Source organism: Frieseomelitta varia, unplaced genomic scaffold, assembly GCF_011392965.1.
Source record: "Frieseomelitta varia isolate USP_RPSP 00005682 unplaced genomic scaffold, Fvar_1.2 scaffold_364, whole genome shotgun sequence".
Taxonomy (NCBI): domain Eukaryota; kingdom Metazoa; phylum Arthropoda; class Insecta; order Hymenoptera; family Apidae; genus Frieseomelitta; species Frieseomelitta varia.
This window is the reverse complement of record NW_025110106.1, coordinates 257,951-285,269: the sequence shown is the minus strand read 5'-3', so window position 1 is coordinate 285,269 and position 27,319 is coordinate 257,951. Positions and strand designations below refer to the sequence as shown.

At 40.9% G+C, this 27,319-nt stretch overlaps 2 protein-coding genes across 8 annotated transcripts; one reads left to right on the top strand and one right to left on the bottom strand.

The window, feature by feature from the left end:
- Positions 1-626: 626 nt before the first annotated feature.
- Positions 627-11,643, bottom strand: LOC122530917. Of its 5 annotated transcripts, XM_043658330.1 has the most exons (4): positions 11,415-11,643; positions 10,302-10,367; positions 2,114-2,277; positions 627-1,020 (listed from the first exon to the last, which is right to left on the bottom strand). In XM_043658330.1, exons 3-4 carry the CDS (start codon positions 2,209-2,211, stop codon positions 627-629), a joined length of 492 nt encoding a protein of 163 aa, XP_043514265.1. In that variant the 5' UTR covers positions 2,212-2,277; positions 10,302-10,367; positions 11,415-11,643. The 5 variants fall into 5 exon arrangements, 3 of the variants coding, with proteins under 3 accessions (XP_043514265.1, XP_043514264.1, XP_043514263.1); XM_043658329.1 differs by lacking the exon at positions 10,302-10,367; XM_043658328.1 differs by lacking the exons at positions 10,302-10,367; positions 11,415-11,643 and adding an exon at positions 2,398-3,953.
- LOC122530916 (serine/threonine-protein kinase BRSK2) lies at positions 2,018-27,319 on the top strand. 3 transcript variants are annotated; one of them, XM_043658326.1, is made up of 12 exons: positions 2,018-2,147; positions 17,696-17,876; positions 18,039-18,179; positions 18,642-18,792; positions 19,300-19,515; positions 21,148-21,347; positions 21,665-21,895; positions 23,007-23,299; positions 25,124-25,272; positions 25,974-26,126; positions 26,224-26,395; positions 27,023-27,319. In XM_043658326.1, exons 1-12 carry the CDS (start codon positions 2,048-2,050, stop codon positions 27,313-27,315), a joined length of 2,280 nt encoding a protein of 759 aa, XP_043514261.1. In that variant the 5' UTR covers positions 2,018-2,047; the 3' UTR covers positions 27,316-27,319. The 3 variants fall into 3 exon arrangements, with proteins under 3 accessions (XP_043514261.1, XP_043514260.1, XP_043514262.1); XM_043658325.1 differs by having other exon boundaries at positions 25,121-25,272; XM_043658327.1 differs by lacking the exon at positions 2,018-2,147 and adding an exon at positions 16,984-17,110 and having other exon boundaries at positions 25,121-25,272.

The following is a 27,319-nucleotide window of genomic DNA, read 5'->3' as shown; positions in this document are numbered from 1 at the left end:
TCAAAGTCTCCCTAGCTGCTGTACTCCCTCGCTGGCAGTCGCTAGCGATGGCTTCGATCGTGCAAATATCACTTGGTTTGAATTCGCCTTTTTTCACGAGTCCAACTCGTTTAACTCTTTGCCAGCATGAAGTATTTATTCTAGCAGTTCTCGCGAACTGTTGTTTAAAACAGTAATTGTGAAATAAATATATAAATTTATAAAATTTAATAATATATAAATTTCGATGTTTCATTTCGTTTCAATTAAGAATAACCTTTTCTCGGTCCGAAACTTCACGCGATCAAGGATTGGCGAGAATAAAGTTGCAAATAGTTGACTCTCGTTCGAGCAGCGTCGAAAAGATTCAAACAAAGCGGTTTGTCGATAGACGAAAAGAAAGAAAAAAAAAAAAAACTCGGCTCGTCGAAGAACGAAAATTCGAAATTCGTTCGTTGTTCGAACGGGAGAGAGGTTCGAAGCCATCGCTAGCTCACCACCGCTAGTTCACCCAGTGTGGAGGAAAGGGTGGCCGCAAGGGTGGCGACGGGTGGTTTCTCGGGGCTGCGCGCGCAGCCTACCCTCTCTATCGGCCTCCGTGTAACACGTAATCGAACTAGGAGCGCCGCGGTTCGTCGTCAGCTCCGTCATCCGCGAACGACAGGGCCAGAATCGTTGACGAAACGGGCCAGACGAATCGGTTGTTCGTCGAACCTGTCCGAAGAGAAAAATCCGCCGGGCCCTCGCTGCAATTGCTTTCGTTCCGGTCGACCTCCAGGTTCGCTCCGCTCGACCTTCCCTCCCCCTTCACCGAGAAAAAAAACCGAGGAGGCAAAACGAGGAACGGTTGCTTCGGTTTCTACCGGATCTAGTAACATATCAGTGACGGTGACAGCGATGGTGGTGGCGACGGTGGTGGTGGTGGTGGTGCTGATGGTGGTGGTGGTGGCGGCGATGGTGCACGAGTGCGTGTAGGGTGGAGGTACCGGGGGAGTAAAGGGGCGAGCTTCGTGCTCTCCTCCCCGTGCTGGCTTGTCGCGGCTTTGAAGAAAAGGAAACAAGAAAAAAAGAAAGATTCTTTCTTCTAATCTTTGAGGCGAAAGATTGAAAGATTAGAGAGACGACGAGAGAACGTAGCAGGATTGGAGAAACGGGCGAGGGTTCGAGAACGAACGATCAGGAGAAAAAAGGAGGAACAGTAGCAGCAGCAGCCGAAAACAGGAAAGAGTAAATCGCAGACGTTATCGCGAGGGCGACCGAAGGGAGCGGGTGGCTCGCGAAGAACGATCAAACGGGCGGCGAATCGGGTCGGGAGTGGGCCGATCGGTCGTCGCAATGGCGCCGAACGCGGCTCCGTCGACGAACGGCTCGGTTTCCGACGGAGCCGCCGGTGGTCGAGGGCGACCGTGAGCCGTTCACGTGAGCCCACCCCATGTTACTAGAGCCGCCACCTCGTGATCCACTCTCCGTTCCGGGCTCGATATCTCCCGACATCTGCGAGTTCACCGGCTCCTCGTGTCCACCGTGTTCTACGCTCTCTATCTCCGGCAAACCTCCGGCGAATCATCGGCCGATCACCATGAAAAGGATCCGCAAGAGGCAGACGAAGCCTCGGAAGACGAAGAAGGTCGGGCCAGGTGGGTCGCGCGAGTGACGACGACGGCGCGAGTGCGTGTGCTCGAACTCGAGTTCTTCCCTCGCGTCTCTCTTCTCGATTCGTGGTGGCCGCCGTCTTATCTTCCGCTCGTCGTCGAGGGGGAACCGGCGGATCTCCCTTCGACGGTTCGGCAGCGGTCGTCGTCACCTCCTGACCACGGTCGCCATGCCGCGGACAACCGCGAACGCGAAACGCTGTCGTTCCGTCGCGGAGTGATCCTGCTTACGACGAACAGCACGTGAACCTATACAGAGAGAGAGAGAGAGAGAGAAAGGGATCAGAAGAGAAACAGGAAGAGGAAGAAAGAAGAAGGGGCTGGGTGGGTGACTAAAGCAAAGCAGTTTACCGGCAAGCCTGGGTTTCTAGGATAATCTAGCCAACCTGGCGGACCAGGAGGAAGGTGGCTCGACGATGCAGGGCAAGGAGAGCCCCGTCGGGTCCAACACCCAGGAGACCCATCAGTACGTTGGTCCTTACCGACTGGAAAAGACCTTGGGGAAAGGGCAGACCGGTGAGTGTGTAGCGGATCCCTCTCGTTCTATCCGTGCGACGAGACCGACGCACGTCGCCTGCATCGCCCACCGACCGAATCCTTTTCGACGCCTCTACAGACGCGCAACATTCGAACCTCAGGTGTTGGCCTGAAAGAGTAACTGCTTTAGTCTGTTTCTTTTTTTTTTTTTTTTCCTTTTCGCGTGAGCGAAAATGAAAGACAAATTTTTCACGTTTGTTCGTTTAGCTTTTACCATCTTTCACTCAACTTTTTCCATCAAAAGTTCCAAGAACAATTATTTAACATCGCCGTCGACGGTGGAATTTAGCAAATAATAATTTCTTCAAGGTTTCTTCATGCACGTCGAATAATCGTTCCATGGCCCTGCACAGCGTTTTTGTTTCTCCTTTTTGCAAATAGCGCAGTTTTTGATTTTCCATTTTGAAAAGCGACGTCGAACAATCTAAAAACCAAGCTCGAATAATCAGCCGTTAGACTGGTAACACACGATACATGATAAATCTGTGGTTTAAAGTAAAGTTAGTTACACACGTGTCCATCTGTTAGAAAAAAATTACCTCTTGACCAACTCAATACCTTATTTACACCTTGTACATACTTTATTACAGCTGTATCAAGTAACGAAAAATTATCTTCACCTAACCTCAAATCTACTCAAGTATTTTATTTTACTCTTTTGATGACTGACTATATTTATTTAACATCCAAACTAACTTTACGAATTGTTTTGGCAAATAGCAACGATCGAAATATTTCCAAGCAACGGAACTATTTCTACCTAACCTCAAATCTACTCGTCGAGTATTTTATTTTACTTTTTTTACTATATTTATTTAACATCCAAACTAACTTTACGAATTGTTTTGGCAAATAGCAACGATCGAAATATTTCCAAGCAACGGAACTATTTATACCTAACCTCAAATCTACTCGTCGAGTATTTTATTTTACTTTTTTACTATATTTATTTAACATCCAAACTAACTTTACGAATTGTTTTGGCAAATAGTAATGATCGAAATATTTTCAAGTAGCGGAACTATTTCTACCTAACCTCAAATCTACTCGTCGAGTATTTTATTTTACTTTTTTACTATGTTTATTTAACATCCAATCTAACTTTACGAATTGTTTTGGCAAATAGCAACGATCGAAATATTTCCAAGCAACGGAACTATTTATACCTAACCTCAAATCTACTCGTTGAGTATTTTATTTTACTTTTTTACTATATTTATTTAACATCCAAACTAACTTTACGAATTGTTTTGGCAAATAGCAACGATAGAGATCGACGAATTTTTTTTTTTTTGATTGCACATTGTTGTACCAATGTCGGTACGTCAGTCGCGCGATGAAAACACGCGGATGCGCCGTGCCACCGACAAAAATCTGTACGATACGACACCTCTCGCATCGAGTGGAACGTGGAATTTCACATTACGTGGTTTGGAGAACACAAAGAGAAAACATTCCAAAAAGCCGAGAACTATTCCTCCTCTTCGACGAACCGTGGGGAGTTGCCACGAATGCTTTTACGCGGTGTGTGTCCTTCAACGTGTTGCGTTGCCCCCCAAAGCGACCGGAATCGCGAAGAAACTCGGCGTTTCCCGACCGAAGAAGAATGCCTCTTTCACTCGCAACGCGGCGCGTGCACAGTTTTCCGCGACTGTTCCCGTGAACTCGGCCGCGCAAACAAAGCGCGTGGAAACAATCGCCCGGACAATCGCCCGCGCTACACAGTAATCAGGTTGGCCGATTAAGCGAACGTTTGTGGCGAACAAACCGACCGACCGTGTTTCTCAGTTCCTGCCCAGTTGAATTGGAGAGAGAGAGAGAGAGAGAGAGAAAGAGAGAGAGAGAAAGACAGAGACAGAGACAGAGACAGAGAGCAACACTTCACATTTCGTGATTGGTGATTTCGTTTGGCATACAATTCCCAGAAATCTGTAACTGAGTACCTCTAAATAGGATCTGCTGTTTGTACGTGTCAATATAAAAAATTATTTTACCCGCGTAAGAGGTTCATCTCTGTTATCAGGCTATCCCCATGAGTTTTCAGTTATTTCCGACGATCTGACAAAAAATTATTTGTAATGAAAGTTAATCGACATTCAATTCTCTACAAATTTCGAAATAAAGAATTTAAACGAAAATTTTGCTCTCGCAGAAACTCAAGGTTTAGGTTAGGTTTAGATTGACTTGATAACGTTAAAACTGACGTCACGACCCACCATATCGTGATTTGAAATAATTTTGGCTGTGAAAACGCGGTCTGCAGATTCCACTGTGTGCAGAGACGTTTTGGCTGAACAACATTTGGCACAGAATTTCGAAAAGTGTGTAGCTGAGTACCTCAGCAAGGATCTGCTGTTTATACGTGTGTGAATATAAAAAATATTTTACCCGCGTAAGAGGTTCATCTCTGTTATCAGTCTCATTCTTATTATTCTGATATCCCTTCGTTTGAATTGCACCGCTGCCTGTGTCACTATCGTTATTGGACACATTTTCAAACATTTTATTTATCTTTGGTTAAATACGATCACGATTACAAATCCAATGTTACTACGATCGAAACCGATTACAATTACAAATGTATTATAAAGAGCAGCAAGCTCGTCTAGTTTTCGACTAAAACGATGAAACTTCGTGCAACGAAACAGAAAGAATACAAGAAAACGAAAAAGAAACAAACTTCTGGACTCCGACTCGTTTTCTCACTGAACTCGAACGACAATTTTCATTCAAATCACAAACACGATCGCATTTCAACGTTTCTACGACAGAAGCTTTACCTAACCTGAACCATTCTTGTCATTTTACATGACACGCGTTAATTTTAACTCTTTGAGGTTAGATGGGTTTAAAATTGCCCCACATTTGCACCCATCTAACAAAATTGAAATTACTAATTACGTTTTTTTCCTTTTTTTATATTAAAAAAAATTCCGTGCACGTAAAGTTTTCTTTCTTTAAAGCTGCGTGTCCCTAAGAGTTAATCTCTTGCGCTAGAATGACGTGTCACGCACGTCGAGAATTTTTCGTCTCAAAATTGCAACATTTCTTCAGTTTTAAGTATAACCCAGGCAAAACAAATAATAAATTTATTACTTCTTAATCATTTCTATCGACGAATTCAAAAAGGAAACGACAAAATTATTGTATACGGTTCAGTCACTCGTTATGGTCTGCAATCAGTTGCCAACGCCAAGTGGTTAACCTTTTGCCACGCACGTCGAAAATTTTTGGCTCAAAATTGCAACATTTCCTCAGTTTTATGTATATTTAAGTATAACACAGGCAAAACAAATGATAAATCTATTGCTTCTCAATCATTTCTATCCACTGATATCGTACCGACGAGTTATTGTATACGGTTCGGTCACTCGTTATGGTCCGCAATCAGCTGTCAACGCCAAGTAGTTAAATCTCTTGCCACGCACGTCGAGAATTTTTTTGTCTCAAAATTGCAACATTTCCTCAGTTTTATGTATATTTAAGTGTAACACAGGCAAAACAAATGATAAATCTATTGCTTCTCAATCATTTCTATCCACTGATATCGTACCGACGAGTTATTGTATACGGTTCGGTCACTCGTTATGGTCCGCAATCAGCTGTCAACGCCAAGTAGTTAAATCTCTTGCCACGCACGTCGAGAATTTTTTTGTCTCAAAATTGCAACATTTCCTCAGTTTTATGTATATTTAAGTGTAACACAGGCAAAACAAATGATAAATCTATTGCTTCTCAATCATTTCTATCCACTGATATCGTACCGACGAGTTATTGTATACGGTTCGGTCACTCGTTATGGTCCGCAATCAGTTGCCAACGCCAAGTGGTTAAATCAGCCGCGGAATCACGCGCGAAGCGACGAAGCAGAGGAGCAACGAAATCGCGATTCGTCTCCACTGGGAGGTCCGTAGTTTCCCTCCGTTTGCTTTCGAAGCGCAGGTACGCGTGCACGCGATTCGCGGCAATCGATGGAGACGTGCCGCGCGCGGGCAAGGGTTAGGTTTAGGTTAGAGTCGCCTCGCCTCGTCGAAAACCTAAGCAGTAAGAAACTTTTCCAGTTCGAAGACACGCGCTCTCCAAAGATGAACGAGTCGGCGTGGCTCGCAGGGCGTGACGCGACAAATCGATGCGATCGAACGTTATGCGGCAAAACGAAATTCACGCGATTCGATGTCACTCGACCGATCACGCGCGGAAATTTCACACCGTCTGCCGAGACGATCCTCCAGCGTCTATTTTCTTTTTTTCACGTTAGCGCTTCTGTCGCGAATTCTGTTTCTGTCTTTGTCGCTCGACAGAGCAAGCGTTGCTCTTTCTTTTTAAACTTCTTTAACGCCAGAAGCATAAATATGACGACTGACGCATAAAGTTTAGAAACATTGGAATAAAATATATATAAAAAATATATAATACAATGGAGTAGGCAAGTCCTTTATGATAAATCATATTTAGATCTCCAGAAACTTGCGTACATCATAAAAATCTATAAAACATGTAACAGAAATTAGAAATTGGTCATTTTGGTCTAACCCTAACCTTAACGCTCAGAATCTTGTCGAATATAATTCGAGATGCACGAATCTTTTGTTTTAATTAAATTAATGTTTTAAGAAGCATATTCTAACGTATTTTCTGCATTTTATCAGTAAGATAATCGAAAACTTTCCGACGCGACAGTGGAGGAGAAAAAGTGAAAAATAAAATGTAACACGAATTATTATGTTTGGAACATTTGTAACAAAGACGAGGTTACAAATCGAACTTCGTTTCATTGGCTTCTCTCTAGCATTCGTATGTAATTATAGTATGCAACTCGTGCGACTGACATCAAGTTAAATTGAAATTACTTCGCGATAGACGATTTTTATTGATACAATTGTTATTGGTGGTTGTCGAGAGTTCTACTTTAAAATACTATTTTAATCTAGGCAAATTTCGCGGATTTTCCAAATTTTGATTCTGCTGTTCGATGAAATATAAATAAAAGGAAACGATAGCTCTCATATTTCTCAATATAGAGGATCGAGAAAACATATGGAGCCATAAAACGAAAAAATTGAGAGAGAAAGAGAGAGAGAATGTATGTTAAATTTATTTCAAAAATAAAAAAAAAAACAATCGGGAACGTAACTTTGTACGATAAATTTCAAAACACAAGGTACAATACAGAGTTCAACGTTACAATCTGTATATATACTGGGTGTCCCACTTGTAATCTACAAATGCAATTATCCGTGAAACTATTCGTCATTTAAAAAATATCTCAGACACGTTTTTTTCAAGTATACTCATCACGAGAAAAATAATTACAATTTGTTAATTAAATTAAAATTAAAGTTAATCAAGTCTTTTGCGAAAAATGAAACGATTCCTCGACGAATCGTCAAGATATTGTGCATGATAATGAAGGAAAATATTGCCCTTATTAATTAAATAAATACAAATTAATTAAATTCTTAATACTAGAGTAAAGGGTCACACGTCGCGATTAAAAAAACATCGACGTGCAAAGTAAACGTTCATTTCGACGTGAGCCAAATGAGAGCGACTAAATGCGCCCAAGTACCAGAGATACATCGTTACGAGCGATTAATAATTCCGAGAGCACACCTGCAGATTGTGACAGATAGCGGAGAGATTTAACTATACGAGAGTCGTTATTGCCGTGAATGCGTTCGTTGTGAACTTATTTGCAAAACGAGTCACGCGCCCGAGTCGAAATTCACCAAATTTACGTAAAATTTATCAACCACTTTCGCGACAGGGGATTAAATAAATATTTCCAATGAGCAATTAGCAAGTTTGGACGTTTTGATTGTTTCGATTGCATCGTTCGAGGAGACTCGGATCGGTCTCGGTTTTTATGAAAAACACGAAACGAAGGGAGCACACGAGCACAAAATTCGCCCACGTGGAGGGCGACTGAGAGATCACGTTCCCCCGTACTGCGAATTCAAAGACGTTTCCTTCAAAGCTCTCTTTCAAAACGCTGTTAAAACGAGTCACGGAGGGCGACCTCCCTATTTCTTGCAAAAAGGAGCGTTATTAAATTTGCCAAATTTAACGAGCCAACTCCCTCGCCTAAGGACGATTTAACCCGATTTGGTTGCCAAAAATCCTTGAAAGATCGCGCATTTCGATTCTCAAGTACGTATGTACGTATATGTACATAGGGTGGGAAAGAAAAGTTTGTCTATCATAGATGAATTCGTCTTCAATTTGATAGAACTGTACGTTTAATGAACCTTTACAACCGCACCTTGAATTTCAAGGTCAAATTTTTTTTTTTCATTGTATTCTACTCATCGCGAAAGTAAACATTCTCCAAGGAACCACAGATCGCTACCTAACAATTCTTTTGAAAAAAGTTTCTTAATTTAACACTGCGGACGCGTGAGTCGTAACAGCGACTTTATGATTCTGAACCCGTGGATATCCATCTCACGTAATTTTCGTTTTAAATTTCTCTAATATTTGATTCATCATGGTAGTAGCATCAGTGTGACTCTAAATAATCAAATGATAAAACTAAATGTTAGCAGTAAACATCACGTAATATAAAGTCGCTGTTAGGACGTACGCGTTAAATAATAGGTCGCTACCTAACAGTTCTTTTGAAAAATGTTTCTTAATCATTTAACCACTGCGGACGCGTGAGTCCTGACAGCGACTTTATGATTCTGAACCCGTGAATATCCATCTCACGTAATTTTCGTATTAAATTTCGTTAATATTTGATTCATCATGGTAGTAGGATCAGTGTGACTCTAAATAATCAAATAATAAAACTAAATGTTAGCAGTAAACATTACGTAATATAAAGTCGCTGTTAGGACATACGCGTTAAATGATAAATCGCTACCTAACAGTTCTTTTGAAAAAAGTTTCTTAATTTAACACTGCGGACGCGTGAGTCCTAACAGCGGCTTTATGATTCTGAACCCGTGAATATCCATCTCACGTAATTTTCGTATTAAATTTCGCTAATATTTGATTCATCATGGTAGTAGCATCAGTGTGACTCTAAATAATCAAATAATAAAACTAAATGTTAGCAGTAAACATTACGTAATATAAAGTCGCTGTTAGGACGTACGCGTTAAATGATTGTTCAACGTAGCTATTAGATGCCTTCATGAGTAGAATACAATGCAAAAAAAAAAAAAAGAAAATTTCAATTCAACGGCAGGTTCTTCACATGAAATCGAAGGTACAGAATTCAAACTTTTCTTTCCACCCTGTACGTAACCACGCGACGACGACGCGTCGCGTCGCGTCATAGCAAAGTAAACCGGAAAATTGGACTGCTGCGGGTTCCGGTTGTGTGTCGAAAACACGATATGCGATAATTCACGTGTGCATACGTATGTGAACCTTGAACTTTTTGGGCGAAATCGATGCATCGTGCTACACCAAGACGTTCCTGTCGAATGTCCAATTCGCGTAAAGAACAAGCTGTCCGCCGTGTCGCAGTACGTACGTTGTACAGCGCGTGGAACGTTATATTTCGAGGAAGAAGGCGAAAAGGGAAGTAACGAGGATGTGTCACTCGGAACTGAAATGTAAATGATAACAATTCGCCGATAGAACTGCGACAGACGAGTTCAGGGGACCTCGACGAAGCGCGCGGCCCCCGTGAATTATCGAAAATTAACTTGCAACTCGATTTCGTTGGTGGAGCGCGGTCGAATAAAAAAAAAAGAAAAGGAAGAAAAAAATGCATTCTCGTAACACGTACGCTTGTGTTCTGACTCGTGGGTCGTCGACCGAGCGAAACACGGAATCAGGGGATTACGTATAAAATCAATCCCGTCATTCTTATCTCGAGCGTGCCGCGAGAAAATTGATCGCCTCTTGTTTATTAGTTACGGCGTTTCCTTTGCATTTTATTCGCGAGATACATGCATTTTCTGATGTATGTGATGGTGTTCCCCGATCTGTTAGGTGACTCCGTAAAAATGATTTTTTGAAAGGCTGTTCTCTCCGTTCCGATCGTGACTCTTTTTTTTTTTTTTCTGATCGAATTAGAGTTGAAACGAGAAAAGATTCAGCTGCGTGACAGCAAAGAAAGGCGAAGGAAGTTAATGGTGCGACACGGATTCGTCGAATTAGTCGTCGAATGGTATTTACCTTGACAGATGTAGGATCGAGGCGACTGGCGGCGTATCCGTGGCACGAGCGGGGCTTCTCCCGGCTCTATACCGTAAAACGCCTGATTATACCCCTCGTTGTACACGCGTATTTGCCTAGACTGAAACTGCAGAGTAGTTTTGAGAACATAACTGCGAAAGTGCATGTCAATGCCAGTGAAAAACCGTCGATAACTTAACTTAACTAACATAACTTTGTAAAGAATTGTCACGCAACGATCTGCTTGGTCTCGTTTTTTTTTAAAGTGTGAAGCTTCTACAGGGTGGGCCTAAAGTTTCTTCCAACCTATTTTTTTTTTTTTTTTTTTTTAATAAAACATAAGAGAAAATTAATTTTGGTAATTTTGAGTTAAATTGAAGTTCAAATTGATGTTTTGAAAATTATTATTTCTTTCGAAAATTATTATTTCATCGCAAACTTGTGCTCTTTTTTTTTCTTTCTAGTAGGAAATGATTTCTGGACCACCCAGCATTTGAGTTTGTCTTTCCTCTAAAAATGTTTTGGAAAATTCGTGCAATTCTTTCTTTGAAAATTGCAAAAATTCAAGCACGTTTCTTTCATTGCCAAACGTACCATCATCTTGAAACTCGCTGGGTTCTCTTAACCATCGTTTTAACGATTTCTTTTAACCACTTTGTTAAACTTGAAACGTTAGAATTGCAAATGGCGAAATGTTAGAATTTCTTGCGTAAATAAAAATCGCGTCACGAACAGTAAACACTAAATTTCAACGAGTCTTCGCAAAAGAGGAGATTTCAATCCTCAAAGTGACTTCGTAGAATGCGTAATTTGGAAGAAAAATATCCTCCTGCTGTTTGATGTAAAATCATCTTCAGAAAAAAAAAAGACTTGATGAAAGTAAAAGCTTCACGCTTCAAAACAAGACTGTGCGGATCGTCAAACGGATCTTTTTTTTTTTTACATCGGTGTCTGCACATTATCGACAATGCTTTCATTGCCACTGGTACACGGAGTTATGCTCCTCGCTGTCTGTTTAAAAAAGAGAGCAGTGCAATTGCCAGTCGACGTTTAAATATCCCGTCGAAATAATCGGGACCGCTCGATAACGAATTGGACAGAAAATAGAACGACCTTCGGATGAAAAAGAAGCGCCCTCGTCTAGTCCAGATCGTCGCGTTTGCCGCCAATTCACCGGAAGAGGGCCGAAGAGATTAACGCGACACGCACGACACTGTTTCCTGTTGTCGTCACTTCGCGCTGTCCTGTGCACTCGTACAGCTATCGTTATTATCGACAATTGCGTACAGGATCCTGCAAAACGGTGGAAATGTAAATTTTCACAGAGGGGAGGGAGACAGAGGGGAAATTGCTAGCATCAATGTCAGTAAATCGCGCGTGATGCAAGTCGTTAGGGAAAAGTGCACTTTGACGGCCTGTGACAGCGCTAATGCAATTCCCCGTCGATTTATCGGTCGACATCCTTCATCGAGGGATTTTCATCATCGGATACTGGTCCCGCCGAAATTTTTCTTTTGTTTGCGAACGAGCGTGCTGCTTCGCTATCAGAAACAGACTCGTTAAATATTTTTATGCAAATGCATATCTCCGAATTGTATTTAATTTAATTAACGTAATTGATAAAAAAAAAAAAAAAAAATGAAACCTCGATAAAGTAAAAAGTTTTACCTTATATTGAACATTGCGTGACAGATACTCATGTATTTTTTTTTTTTTTTTTTCATGCTGTACAATTCTGCACTCTGAGGTTTCCTGTAAATGCACAAAAATCCGCGATTCGTTCGTTGTTTTCATCCGTGTTGAATGTCCGAATTCGCTTCATCCTCTGTTTCGACTTTTTTCAGGTTTAGGTTAGGTTTCGCGATCTCGCTTCGCTGTTTCACACGAATTGTAAAAATCATCTTCCTGTTCTTCGTTCGGTAGTTTTTGCCATTTTATTTCAGGTGTTTGAACGCCGTCAATGCCATTTCCACAGTTTTAATTAATTTCTAATTTTTTTCAGTTCTTCAGTCCTCGACAGCAAGTTTATAGGTTAACTTAACCTTAAACTTCGTCCCAGATTAGTTGTCACATTTGTATATCTTTGGTCCGATTATTGATACGGTTAAACAGATTAGTTGTTACATTTGTATATTTTTGGTCCGATTATTGATTCGATTCACTTTATTTGATATCTAAATATTTACTTATGACAGTAGGTTGCTATGTTTCAGCTGTTTTTGGCATCAAGTTTATAGGTTAACTTACCCTCCAAATTAATTATCACATTCCAAATTAATTATCACATTTGTACATCTTTAATCCGATTATTGATATAGTCCAGTTTATTTAACATCTAAATATTTACTAAAGATAGTAGGTTACTATGTTTCAGTTGTCTTCAGCATCAAGGTTAACTTAACTTCTGTCCCAGATTAGTCATCACATTTGTATATCTTTAATCCGATTATTAATACATTTCATTTAATTTCACTTTATTTAATGTCTAGATATTTAATAAAGACAGTAGGTTTCACAATCAGTTGTCTTTGACATCAAATTTATAGATAACTTAACCTTAAACTCCATCCCAGATTAGTCATCACATTTGTATATCTTTAATCCGATTATTAATACATTTCATTTAAGTTCACTTTATTTAATATCTAAATATTTAGTAAAGACAGTAGGTTACTACATTTCTGAATCAGTTGTCTTTGGCATCAAATTTATATATTATCACAATTATCTTTGGTCCGATTATTGATATGGTTCACTTTATTTGATGTCTAAATATTTGGTAAAAAAAGGCAGTACTACGTTACTATGTTTATTAACCAACTAAAAAAAAAATCATTCATTCATTTATGTATTAAAGTAAGCTGGTTTCAGAACAATAATTTAACATGTTCAAAAGTAGATTAACTCGTAGAAGATAATCCATATGAACAAGATGAAAAACTTAAACGTAAAAATCACTGTATAATATTACATATGATACTGAGGCTGTAATTAATACCAAAAACTGTTCAAATATTATTCAAGGTTAAATTATTGTGAAAGATTTTAAATCGTTTAAATAAAGAAGTTTTCCATTTTCCACAAACTTTGTTTACATGTAAATCTAAAGCCGTAATTAATGCCAAAAACTGTTTAAATGTTACTCAAGGTTAAGATTGAATTATTAAGAACTATCCGGTGGACAACAGTTACACAATAAATGTGACAATTACGTAATTTGAAATTAATTTGGAATATTTTTTTAGCACACCGAGAATAAATTACTTGTTTTAATCCCTTTAACATGTTAAGCTCGTTTGCATTAGTCGTGTAATCGATACTATCTGAAACGCGATCTTTATTTTGCGGTATCTAGGATCTACGATGAATCGTAGCCGACGGCTCGCTTGATTTTTCCGTCGTTCAGCCCCGACAGAAAATCGCGATTTATTAGCGTCGGACGTCGTCGCTAAGGAGGATAGGTTACGTTTAATAGGGACAAAGAAAAATCGTCTGGAGCGTTATGAGATGCTCAATAAATCGGAAGAGGAATTGTAATCACCGGGAAAATCGTGAAAGCGGTCTCGCAGAAAGGGCATTCGATTAATTAATTGACGTAGGGCGGCCGGCTCTTCTACGCCATCGGCGACGCAGCGAGCTTCGATTCTTTTTATTATTTTCCCTTTTCTTCGACTCGTCTACTTACCTTGCACAGAACAAAACGGGAGGGAGGGGTTGCTGCAGCGGCTGCTTTTAAACGGATAAAGACATCGCGTCGCTGTGGTCTTCGGAGACGGTTTAAGCCAATTTACCCCGGTCCTATAAATCTTCTTTCCCTCCATCTTATCTGTTCCATCATATTTCCTCTCCTTCTTCTTCTTCTCTTCCATTCCCCTTTCCCTTGTCCTCACAAATCACACACAGTCTATCTTCGAACATAGCTCGTTTGCCTCCCAATAATTTAACTCATGATTCATATCTTGCAATTCAACTTGCTCGAGAAAGGTTAGGCTCGAGATAGTCTGTTCCAAAATTCTGTAGCTGAGCACAAAGTGTCTGCTATCTGTATGTGAATGTAAGAAATGTTACAGCTCAGTATGATATTTGTTCAAAGTTTTAAATATCTTTTTTAATAAAATGAATGTGCATGACGAATTTACAGGTACATAAAATTTACTTATTAACTTACAGTAACATTTTTACACATTTTACACAACAATTTGTGCGATATTTATTAACAACTTGAAATATAAAATATATTAACAAATGAAAACATAAGTAACAGTTTAACAAGTTTAGCCCTCTGCACTCTGAATTATTTTTCAGTTATTATTTTTTTTAGCAATTTAAAAATGTCGAGTGTGACTCGACACATGAGAGTTTTTGTGATAAAAACTGATGTCAGAAAGGAGTGCAAAAGGTTAATATCATTTAATATTTAATAATGCCATCTGGTGAATGTAAGTTTTATGGCTGAGAGTGGCGCCAATTTTGAAATGACGTAGGACCACGTTGCCCAAGTATTATCTATTCTAGGAGTTGCTAATCTTTTTTTCTGCTCACCCTGTATTTGACTTCCAATTCCATTTGGCCAAAGTTCCCCCCTCCTCCTTTTAAAAATACGTTGAAACGACTCGATGGCACTTGGCAGTTAGGCAACAACAGCGATCCTCTTTCGACGATTGTGCAACGTTTTTTGAACAGCGTTTGTAACCTAACATGCGCAGGGAAAACAAAAACTAAGCGGAAGAAACGTGCGCTTGACGCATCCAACGAGCGTTTGACGTCGGCCGGGAAAAGTCATTTCACGAGCCGGGAGTTCATTCGGGAATTAATTACGGCTCCCCGTGGAGCAGCGCGTGCCGCGGGATTGCCTTTTGATACATATTTGGAGTAAGGATCCCCCATACAGTGGTCGAAACATACAGCGAGGAGCACATAACTGAACACACAATGATGAAAAATTGTTACAAGTTAATATGCTTTAATGTACTTTTATTATACTTTCTTGTTATTATAAGAAGTATAAATTGTTATAAGAATTCGTGGAAGAAAATCGTATAACAATCAATCTAATTTTCTTTGGTCATATTTTAAAGCGCAAAATTTTATATAATATATATATATATGATAATGTTTATTGATAATTTTAATATAATACTGATCAATATTAATTTTATTATTAATATTAATTTTTCACATAATACTTTCTCTACGTTAGCATATCGAAAATACGATACTTAACCTCTTGGGCTAGTAACTGATGGTTTGCGGACCATAACGAGTGACCAAACCGTCATACAATGACTCGTCTTCTTTTTGAATTCATCGGTATATATCACTAGATAGAAATTACTAAGAAGCAATAAATTTATTATTTGTTCTGCCTGGGTTATATTTCAATACACTTAAAACTGAGAAAGTATTGCAATTTTGGGCCAAATATTCTCTACGCTGGTGTGATCTGATTTGAACTGCACCCTTCATACCGACGCCACTGGCAATCATTTCATGACGTGAATTATGATCGCGAATGTTGTGATTAGATGTTCGTTGTTGTTTTACGTATGTTGCGTGTCTTACGTATGAACAAAACACTCAACTATGACAGTAGGACGATTCGACGACGTTACACGCTTGGAACGACAAACGCGGATCGTATGTTCGCGGGCGAATGGAAATAATCCACGATCTACCCCAAATACGTTGAATCGTTTAAGTTTCAACGTCTCCTGCGGAGAATGCGCGCCATCCAATTTAAACTTGTCGTTCGACTTACTCGGAATCAAGAATGTGTTAATTTCAATTAAGGTCGACGATGATGAAAGCAGTATTCTATATCTTCTTTGTTGCGACGTTAACGACGTTAACTACAAAACAATACATATTTTGCTTTCTTTCGTATTCTACATACAAACACTCGATAAAAATATTTTATCTCAATGTTAAAAATCCACACGTGCGTTCAGTTTTGCTCGTCGCTCGTACAACGTTGGTACAGGATTCGACGCGTTACTTGGGAACTTTCCGTGATTCCATCAAGTGGGAGCAACTCGAAACCACTCGGGTAAAACCTCTTTGTGCTTGCTTATCGTGGTAAGAGTCGAAGTACACACTGTAGGATAACCATAACCTGTTCTACGTCGCATCCATCTCCGCCGTCACTCTCGCTCGGATCGTGTTCCGTTGCTTTAGACGAATAACAGACGGCTTTCGAGACAGAGTCAATTTAGCCGGCAAATACGAATCACTTTCGCCCCGCCCCCTTCCCCCACTCCTATCTTAAACGAGGGAACACGGATGGAAAGAAAGAGCCACGGATTGACAACAGTGTAGCTAAAGTCAACGAAGTAGATTCGTTTGACTGTGCGATTTTAAGGAAGAATCGCTAAAGGCGAGAGCGGACGACAAAGAAGGACGATCCCGCTGATCCAGGTCGAATACAACGAGCCACTCTTTGCACAAGGGCTCTACTTGCCGCAACCCTGCTCAGCATCTTTTCAGATTCTCTGCCGCGAGATTGTCCGACTAAAAACCGACCGTACTACTCGAGTCGGGCTACTTCGTTCGCAGTGGTGCGACCGTTTCGAAACACCGACGCACCGCACTCTTCCGACAACGTTACGGCCTAACTGATACTGGAGACGTTACGAACTGTCCGGTATCCGAACATCTCGTGAAATAGTTGAAACTATATATTATTTCTATTTATATTACTCGGATGTCTACGTTTTTGTTTTTATTCTAGCGATAAATAATGAAACAGCGAAGCAATTGTTTTCAATTAGATGTCTGTACAAACGTACTAGTAAGTCTGCATTTTTTTAACAGTAAGTTCAGGTTAAGCAACTCGTCTAACTCTTTGAGGTTAGATGGGTTTGAAATTGTCCCACATATTTTTTGTCAGTTAATGGACGGTGAGATATTTTTTAACCCACTTTGTGTTGGAAAAAAGATGTGTTTCATTTAAAATATCAGTGGCATGGTGGGATTCACGTCTCACTCTGTAATAAAGAATTTATTTAAGTATTACTTTCTTTTCATTTTAAGAAATATTTATGTTTAATAATTGAAATAAACGTTTTTTTCCTTTCTTTTTTTATATTAAAAAAATTCCGTGCATTTAAAGTTGCGTGCCTCTAAGGGCTAATAGATTAGGTTAAAGGAGCCAACAATATTTCCAGTTGTGGAAGGTATTCTTCCAAAACTTGCCAGTTATTGCTGGTGTACATAAATATCTTTTAGCAAGTTTTACCAATCTTGGATATCTTTTTCCTTCGATTCTCTATTATTCTAACGGGAGTAAATTGTGATTGAATCTTTGTTTTACTACTTGTCACAAAGACACAAATAACTCCAACACTCAATTATCTCCTAACCGGCGGAGAAGCTAATTGCAAACACGTTTGCTTCAGGACTGGTCAAGCTTGGGGTTCACTGCGTGTTGGGCAAGAAGGTGGCGATCAAAATCATCAACAGGGAAAAGCTGTCAGAGTCTGTGCTGATGAAAGTAGAACGGGAGATCGCGATTATGAAACTGATCGACCATCCTCACGTTCTCGGCCTCTCGGACGTATACGAGAACAAGAAATATCTGTGAGTATGTAAAACAGAAAGAGAAAGAGAGAGAAAGAGAGAGCGAGCAGAAATCCACGCGCTAGACAAAAAGTGTTTTACTCACAGGACCCATTCAGAGATGGCGGAGAGGAGAATGCACGCTGGAAAAAAGAAAAACTGAATTGCTCTTGTCCGTTTCAGGTATCTTGTTCTGGAACACGTATCGGGCGGGGAGCTTTTCGATTACCTAGTGAAGAAGGGCCGACTAACGCCGAAGGAAGCGAGGAGATTTTTTCGACAAATCATTTCTGCGTTAGATTTTTGTCATAGCCATAGTATATGGTGAGTAGCGTGAACTTCCTCACGTCAGAACTAATATAGCACGTTTGCAACATTTCAATGACGCGTGGTCAAAGTCACGCGAGATCTCGCGTGACGAAAAATTTTGATTGGCGAACAGCTCGCGACATTTCGCCAGCAGAGAGAGGCAAAAGCAAATTTTTTTCGGTCGGTCGATTCGAAAAAAAAAAAAAAAAAGATTGAGCAACGAATCGAAACAAAATTTCCTCGTGTCGCGCGTGCAACACGAGGCCGCGCGACACAGGGGCTGGCAAAGTTTTCGCTACCCTCTACGAGAAACCTACCCCAATAATCGAATAAATTTAGAAACCTAATTTGCACACGGGACAACGCCGTGCAACATTGGCCTCGATCGATCCGACATTCAAATCAGCGGACCACTGTGTTTGTCACTTTTTTTTTTTTTTTTTTTTTTAAAGCCGGATCGCGTTTCTCTGTTTTCAGTCACAGAGACTTGAAGCCTGAGAATTTGTTGCTGGACGAGAAAAATAACATCAAGATAGCGGATTTCGGGATGGCGTCGCTGCAACCTGCCGGCTCCATGCTAGAAACCAGCTGCGGCTCTCCTCATTACGCCTGTCCCGAGGTTATTCGAGTAAGTCTCTACTCCAGCCTCTAATCTCGACCCTTCGAACGTTTATTTGAACTCCGTTGAAGTTGCACAGCTCTGAACGTTCAGAAGAGAAACGAACGATCAGTGTACCGTCTTTTCTCGACCTTCTCCAGCTTATTTACCCTCCCCGGATACGAATTATTATTTCTCGCCCGTTTTAGCCGGGTGCCTGTTGCTCTCGGCTGATTTAATTAACCACCTGCGCTGGCAACTGACTGCGGACCATAACGAGTGACCAAAACCGTATACAATAATTCGTCTTCTTTTCGAATTCATCGGTATACATTACCAAGAAGCAATAAATTGGTGATTTGTTTTGCCTTGGGTTATACTTATAATATACGTAGAACTGGAGGAAATATTGCAATTTTGGGACAAAAATATGGCACGTCATTCCAGCGCAAGAGGTTAAAAGGGAACGAGAAATAGCAGAGTAACTGCGCGTATTTCCTTTTCTTTTTCTTTTTTTTTTTTTTTTGTTTTTTGCAGGGTGAGAAATACGACGGAAGGAAGGCGGACGTTTGGTCGTGCGGCGTGATACTTTACGCGCTTCTGGTAGGCGCGTTACCCTTCGACGACGACAACCTGAGGAAATTGTTGGAGAAAGTGAAACGAGGCGTGTTCTATATACCGCACTTCGTGCCGCCCGAGTGTCAGAATCTGCTCAAGGGGATGATCGAGGTCGATCCGGACAAGAGACTGACGGTAAGGCACGTGCGATCGATCGATCCGATCCGATCCGATCCGATCGATGGATTCGCGAACGCATCGTTGGCCCGTTCAACCGAGAACGTTGCACTATAATCTAAGACTGGAGGCTGAACGTTGCACTATAATCTAAGACTGGAGGCTGAAGTATTAATCGAAACGATTAATCGTGCCAGGAAATGTTTTAGGTCCCATGTTTAACCGAATGGTTATTTTTAGGTTAGGTTTAGATCCTGTTAGGTTAAGTTTTAGGTCTGAAGCTTGCTTTTCTAAGTGAAATCATATATTTTTTTAAATATTTTATTCGATTATTAATCGAAATGATAAAATATTAATCGAAACGATCCAGAAATGTTTTAGGCCCTATGTTTAATCTAATGGTTATTTTTAGGTTAGGTTTTTGTTAAATGTTTGAAGGTCAAGCTTACTTTTTAAGCGAAATCATATATTTCGAATATTAATCGAAACGACTAATCCTAACCAGAAATGTTTTAGATCCTATGTTTAACCTAATAGTTATTTTTAGGTTAGGTTTAAGTCTTGCCGTTTTAGGTCTGAAGGCTTGCTTTTCTAAGTGAAATCATATATTTTTTAATATTTTATTCGATTATTAATCGAAATGATAAAATATTAATCGAAACGATCCAGAAATGTTTTAAGTCCCATGTTTAATCTAATGGTTATTTTTAGGTTAGGTTTTAATTAAATGTTTGAAGGTCAAGCTTACTTTTTAAGCGAAATCATATATTTAGAATATTAATCGAAACGATTAAGCCTAACCAGAAATGTTTTAGGTCCTGTTTAATCTAATGGTTATTTTTAGGTTAGGTTAGATCCTGTGTTTTAGATTTGAAGGTCAAGCTTGCTTTTTTAAGTGAAATCATACATTTTTTAATATTTTATTCCAATATTAATCGAAACGATTAATCGAGAAATATTTTAGGTCCTGTGTTTAATAATGGTTGTTTTTAGGTTAGGTCTAGGTCCTATGTTTTAGATTAAATGTTTGAAGGTCAAAGTTGCATTTTTAAGTGAAATCGTATATTTTTTAACACATTATTCGATTTTACTCTATAAAAAATGTATTAAACCATTCTCTATAAACAAAAAAAAAAACTATCAGTTCAAGAAATATTTTAATTAAAATGTGACACTTGTTCAAAGTCGAATTTCTTTGCTCACTGTCAGTTTCATATTCTTCAGATAGCGTTTTGTTTCCCAGGTTATCTCCGTTCACCAAATTTAAATCCTCGTCTTTAAATCCTCGTTCTTGAACTGATGGTTTTTCAACAAATAATTAAAATATCTCCTGAATTAATAGTTTTTGCGTTATAAACGATATAATACTTTTTTTTTTAGAGCTGTAATCGATGTATTAAAAAATATATATTTTCGATATCATTTTGTCTGAAATATTCCTTCATACAATTAATCGTTTCGAGAATGCTGCAACATCTAGTCTTAACTGACTCACCCGGTACATATTCAATTTGGCCAACTCCGAGGATCCATCGATTTCATCTTTATCGGCCGGCCAAACTCGAAAGACTTACCACCCTGTGGGCCAGAAGTTCGAAGAAAGGTGCGACGCAGGTGCGACGATCTTCAACTAATTTCGAATTTCCTCAGCTGGCGGAGATAAACAGGCACGTGTGGGTGACGGCAGCGGGCAAAGGCGAGCTAGAGTTAGAGCTGTCGATGATGGACGTGGTGCAGACGCACGTTATTCCGTCCGTGGAGGCGATCGATCCCGACGTATTGCAAGCGATTGCGAGCCTAGGCTGCTTCAAGGAACGGGACAAACTGATCCAGGAACTCCTCAGCCCGAAGTATGACAATCCCTTTCGATTTCGTCTCTCGTCATTTAAATCGCCAGTGATTGAACTTCATCGCTTTAACGCTAGAACCACCGTTTGGCGATTAAAACTTCTTCGTAAAATCAGAGATGTTTAAGAAAGAAAAAAAAAAAAAAAAAGAAACAGGAGACTTTATAATACACGAACTTTTATTTGTACATATATATTATTTTATCATTACATTTCATTTTATATATATATTATTTACGAAAAATCATTTAAATCTCTACAAAAATTAGACAAGTTTCCAGCCGTTCTCACTCTAGCGTGTGTGTTTCGTTTCGGTGCAGTCACAACACGGAGAAGGTGATATATTTCCTACTGCTGGAGAGGAAACGGAGGAGACCAGCGTGCGAGGACGAGCTGGAGGTGATGAGGGGAGGCATGAGAGGATCCGCGGGACAGTTGGAAGCGGATCCACCGAGAAAGCGAGTCGACACGTGTCGAGTGAACGGCAGCACCGCCCTGAATCTCGGTGAAATTAGCCACGGTTCTCCCTTAACGCCTCGAAGACAGTCGAGGTAAGCACCGGCCGAATCGAGCGCGTGGCAAAGTGTCAAACGCCGCCAGGTTGAACGACGAAGCCGCGCCTCGATCTCCCCCAAGCGTTCAAGTTCACGATCGCGTGACCGTTCGTCGTGATCGCTCTCTCGACGCCAATGCATCGCGTGTACTACCCATCTATACTATACCATTTTTTTTTTCCTCTTCTTTCCGCTCCCTCGCCAGCGCCCTCTGCCACGTGCGACTTCCGCTCGAACGATTGACTCTAATCAAAAGCGTCGCACGTCGAGTCTCGAATGCCCCCGGAAACACGATGGAACGCCAAACTCGCGAAATCAACGTATCACCTGGTCCGAGCTGCGGCTTCCAGATCTATCCTGGAATATATCATTCTTCGAGCTATAAATTCTAAACTGCAAACGCCCCCGCGGGATCATCGTTGCAGCAACGTTTCGCACAGTTTCGGGACGTTTGAGCCACAAATCAATTTCTTTTCCCTTTTTTTTTTTTTTAAAGTAAACTGAACGATATCTTTCTTTCGAGAATTTAACGGAGTTTAATATGAAATTCAGATTTTAATTTCAACAAATTTTCGCGCTCTAAAGAAAAAGCTCTATGAAATATGCGATTTTTCACTCAAATCGTAAAATTGCCCGAAAAGAAAATGACAAGAAAGATAATCAAACACAATGGTCAGTATAAATAATCGTCTAACAAAGTTTTCGTTTCTAACGGAAAAATTCGTCTTTCATTCGCACACGAAGGATCATTTTCGCAGTTAGTTACTCGTAAACCTAACCTAATACCAAAATATGGGATGGTCACTGAAAGACTGAATGATATAAAACAAAAATAACTTTTACAAACACATTTTATTATTTTTTATTTGGAAATCTAATTCATGGATTTTTTTCAATATCATGCATGGCAAACGACATCCCTCAAATGACCACCATTTTCCTGCTCGCAAATAAAAATGATTGAGAATGAACAAGCAATGACTTTTTCAAACCCTTCGGTTTTTCAGTAGCCACCGTGTACTCTGCCCTAAATAACCTAACCTAATTAGATCTGTCAGCCTTCTCTTTAACGATCACCTCGGAATTTCCTTCGTCTCTCTTCTTGCAGCACCAGGCATCACGCTCGTCGTTCGCCAAGTACTGGATGCCACACGCACGCGTCGCATTCGCACGCGTCGACGCCAGGTAGCTCGCCGCTGCACGGCTCGAACGCGGTCGCGGGGCTGCTCAGTCCTCACAGGGCCCCTCCGCCGACTTCGCACCTAGGCCAAACGATAAGCCCCCACCGGCTGTCGGCGGTAACGACCGCCGCGGGAAACGGAAACACCAGCACGCCATCTGTCGTGGCCCCTGTCCCAGCACTGCCCAACGTCGGGATAGAAATAAACGACGTCCAACAGGGTGAGATTTTCGCTATCCTTTTCCTTCCTCTGCTTTCACACAATAACATTTTAGCGAATCAGATCGAATCAATTTTATGAGATTCCTTTCTCGCTCGCGAGAGTTGAAATTATAGTAGCGTGTCTTGGATGATCGGAGGATGGTCACGTGACGAGTGTTTGAAACAATTGACGCACTTTATCGGTCGGTAATTGGTGGCGCGTCAGTCGATTGACGAATTTTCTACGAAAGTTTCACGCCTCGTCGATCGAAAGAAATATTTGGGGTATATTCATAAATGTATAATGTTTTTTTCAATAAACATTTAGTGACAATAATTTAAATAAAATAAAATTTTGCATATTATCAAAAAAACGTATGTACAATAGTCCTCACTCGTGACTGAAAGCAGACGTTTAAGTGTGCAGGTGTATTCTGTGAACTTTTTCACTAATCCAAGCACCGATATCATTATCATATACATGTATATCGCTTGTTTTCTGTGCGCAAGTATGTAATGTTTTACACGGCCGCATGATAAAGTAGCGTAGAGTGGGGATAAGTCCCAATTCCAAGAATTGGTGCGGATAGCGACAGACGCTTAACTGAGAAACTTTGAAAAAAAAACAAAGGTCATTTTATGATGGCCACCATAAAAATGCCCTCCTCCAAGCAACGTAAGGATCTGAAACATTTTTCCCCATAACGGATAATTTAATAGAAAATTGCGTGGGACACCCGGTATATAAGAAGACTGTCTTTCAGTCTCTTCTAAACCAGACTTGCTGTCTTCCAAACAAGATGCTTTGATTCGAAATTAGAGAAGATTCGTTCCAGAACGTAGTGAAATGACACGTAGGTAAATCTAGCTGAAACGAGACAAATACCCCGGTGTCCAGGGAATTTATACGGGGTGAACCGACGAACAAAAGCTTGGACCATCGGGGACCCTCCCCCCCCCCCCCCCAGCCGACGTCTGAGTGCGCGTTTCATCTTGCCAGAAAGGGTTAATAGCTGAGGCGGTTTTAAAAAATGCAGGTGACCTCCGCGCTCATGGCACGTAACGAGCTCACCGCGTACGAATCATTGTTAAAAAGACACGACGCGGCTGGACACGCCTACTTGCGCGCGCGCGCGCGCGTTTGTGTATTTACATTCGTCGTCGACGATCCTCCGCCGCGTGACACGTTCGTTTCGTTTCTTTCTTTCCTCTCGTTGCAACAGAAACGCGAAACGGAAGTAACAGAAGTATCAAAAACCCTTCATCCAAATCAGTATTTTTCGAATATTTTGACACACTGTACGCGGGAAATCTATTGACACGTTTTTACAATATCGTTGGTCGCGTAATTCTTTCTTTTTTTTTTTAAATAAACTGATAGAGTAAGACCACTTGTACTCTTTTACATTAAAATTTCATAAATGTTTATAAACCTAACTTAGAAAAATTTTACAGTCCACGATGCATTGAAAATAACAAAATTACAGAATTCCAGCGCGAGTGCCGCGTGGAAGTATGAAAATTTTGACGATAAATGATGCAAATCATCACAACGATTTCATATTAAAAATAAAGTTCAGATAGAGGAGGCTCCACTGTATTTGTACACAGTATAGTTGTGAGTTTGCTTTTTAAAATTGGCAACCCCGCCATTTTGATTTCGTAATTTGTCGATAAGGTGATTTGTCGGTAAAGCAAACAACAAAGTAAAAATAACTGTTTCGACGAAAGATGGGTCCAGCAGGCCCGTTGCGAGTTCTTCTCTCTCGCGTTTGCTTCTCAATTACACTGCGAGGCGCGACGCGAGCGGTAACACGCATAAAGAATTGTTGGTTTCACAGTAGTTGCGGTCGGCGTTACACCGCCAGGCTCGCCGCACACTGGCGCTGGTTCTAGCGCTCATCACTGGCGATCGAGATTGACCACCATCAAGAACTCCTTCCTTGGAAGTCCCCGATTTCATCGACGCAAGTTGCTCACGAGCGCCGAGGAGGTGCGTACTCTTATCTGTACATTTTCAACCCTTTAAACTCGCACGTCACACGCTGCAACAGATGTGACTATACAATACAATACTTGCTATAAATTTTGATAAAATGTTTAAAAAATGATCGCACTTTGAGAAATTGTAAAAAGCAAATTATATTGCAATGATAATAATAAATAAATTAGTAATTTATTTAATTATTATCACAATTTAGTCATTATCATTATAATGATTATAATCGTCCCGAAAATCATCACACATTGAAAAAAAATAAATATTAATTATATAATAATAATGAATAAACAAGTACGAAACATTGAATTTCATCGTTGTGATTTACCTAATTTGCCTTAAAATAAATACATAAATATAAAGGCGCGCAACGAGTTCAAAGGGTGAAGTCAGAAAGATAGAGTTAACTTCTTGCGCTGGAATGACGTGCCACGCACGTCGAGAATTCTTTGTCCCAAAATTGCAATATTTCCTCAGTTTCAAGTATATTTGAGTGTAACCCAGGCAAAACAAATAATAAATTTATTACTTCTCAATAATTTCTATCCAGAGGTAGAGATATCGTACCGACGAAGTTCAAAAAAAAAGCGACGAATTACTGTATACGGTTTGGTCACTCGTTATGGTCCGCAATCAGTTGCCAGCGCAAGTGGTCGAAAGGTTAAGCGCACGTCTCACTCGGTTTTCACACGCAGGTGCATCTCACGCCGGATTCTTCCCCGGAACTTACAAAGAAATCGTGGTTCGGTAGCCTGATGACCACGGAAAAGGACGAAACGTTCACGATTCTGGTGAAAGGGAAGGCGCTGGCCAGCGTCAAAGCCGATCTGATTCACGCCTTTTTGTCGGTAAGCATTTCGAAAACAAAAACAAAAACAAAGAACTCAATGCGCTACGCTCGCCCCGCGGGTCCACGTAAAAAAGCAAGCAAGTTTCGATCAACAGATAGCGGAGCTGTCCCACAGCGTGAGCTCGCCGATGTCCTTCAAAGTGGAATACAAAAGAGGAAGCACGGCGCCGGCCATGTTCCAGAGACAAGTCCGTTTTCAAGTCGACATTAGCACCATATCGAAACAACCGAACGAACTGTTCGCCATTACCTTCACTCTACTGAGTGGTAAGCACGGACCTCGCATTTCCAAATACTGACAACACTCGAGTCACTTCGCATTTCCAAATACTGACAACATTCGGGCCACCGCGCATTTCCAAATGCTGACAACATTCGGGCCACCGCGCATTTCCAAATGCTGACAACACTCGAGCCACCGCGCATTTCCAAATCATGACAACACTCGAGCCACCGCGCATTTCCAAATACTGACAACACTCGAGCCACCGCGCATTTCCAAATCATGACAACACTCGAGCCACCGCGCATTTCCTAATACTGACAACACTCGAGCCACTACGAATTTGTTCCCCTGCCGACGTTGAATAATTCCGAATTCACGCGCAACGAATTTATTTGCGAAATAAAAGTAACTGAAAGGACGAAGGCAAGGGTGGATTCGATTGGCAATGTGGCGGCGGCGTTTGCCGTCTGGCAATCGTCCAAGCGCAACTAGATCGATGTTACCCGGCTCGGTGAGCCGAGTGTTTTGCCTTATCGTCCTGTCGTCGCATGCACGTACTACGTGGCACGTGCAATTTCGAGTCGCCAAGTCCGTGGTTCGTCGCTCGATTGAACCCCACCGATCGTTCCATCCCGATCCATTGTATATTCTTTTCCTTATCTTTCCAGGAAACATCCGAAGATTTCGAAGGGTGTGCGAGCACATTCAGTCGCAGGTCTGCTCGAGAAACGTAGGAATAAATTTGGGGGGGCAGAACCGTGGTGCGGCGCCGCCGAGTCCGCGAGCGTCCCGGAAATTCACCACGGAGATGAGCGAAAGTTCCAGCTGCGGGAGCGACACCAGCGAAAGGTCGTTTCTCAGCCCGCACCCAGCTACCAGACAGGTAGTCTGTTTCAACAAGGTAGTGCATCATCTTCCATTCCCCGACGCGCCATTATTTCCGCCCGTAATTCTTTCCTAACGCT

Bases quoted from the DNA above. Each gene is read 5' to 3' on its own strand.
- LOC122530916 (XM_043658325.1), top strand. From the start codon at position 2,048: ATGCAGGGCAAGGAGAGCCCCGTCGGGTCCAACACCCAGGAGACCCAT. The intron at 18,180-18,641 runs GTGAGTAGCGTG...CTCTGTTTTCAG, and splicing joins TGTCATAGCCATAGTATATG to TCACAGAGACTTGAAGCCTG. The intron at 25,273-25,973 runs GTGCGTACTCTT...TTTCACACGCAG, and splicing joins TGCTCACGAGCGCCGAGGAG to GTGCATCTCACGCCGGATTC.
- LOC122530917 (XM_043658330.1), bottom strand. From the start codon at position 2,211: ATGCAGGCGACGTGCGTCGGTCTCGTCGCACGGATAGAACGAGAGGGA. The intron at 1,021-2,113 runs GTAAGGACCAAC...TTTTCTTCAAAG, and splicing joins CCCAAGGTCTTTTCCAGTCG to CCGCGACAAGCCAGCACGGG.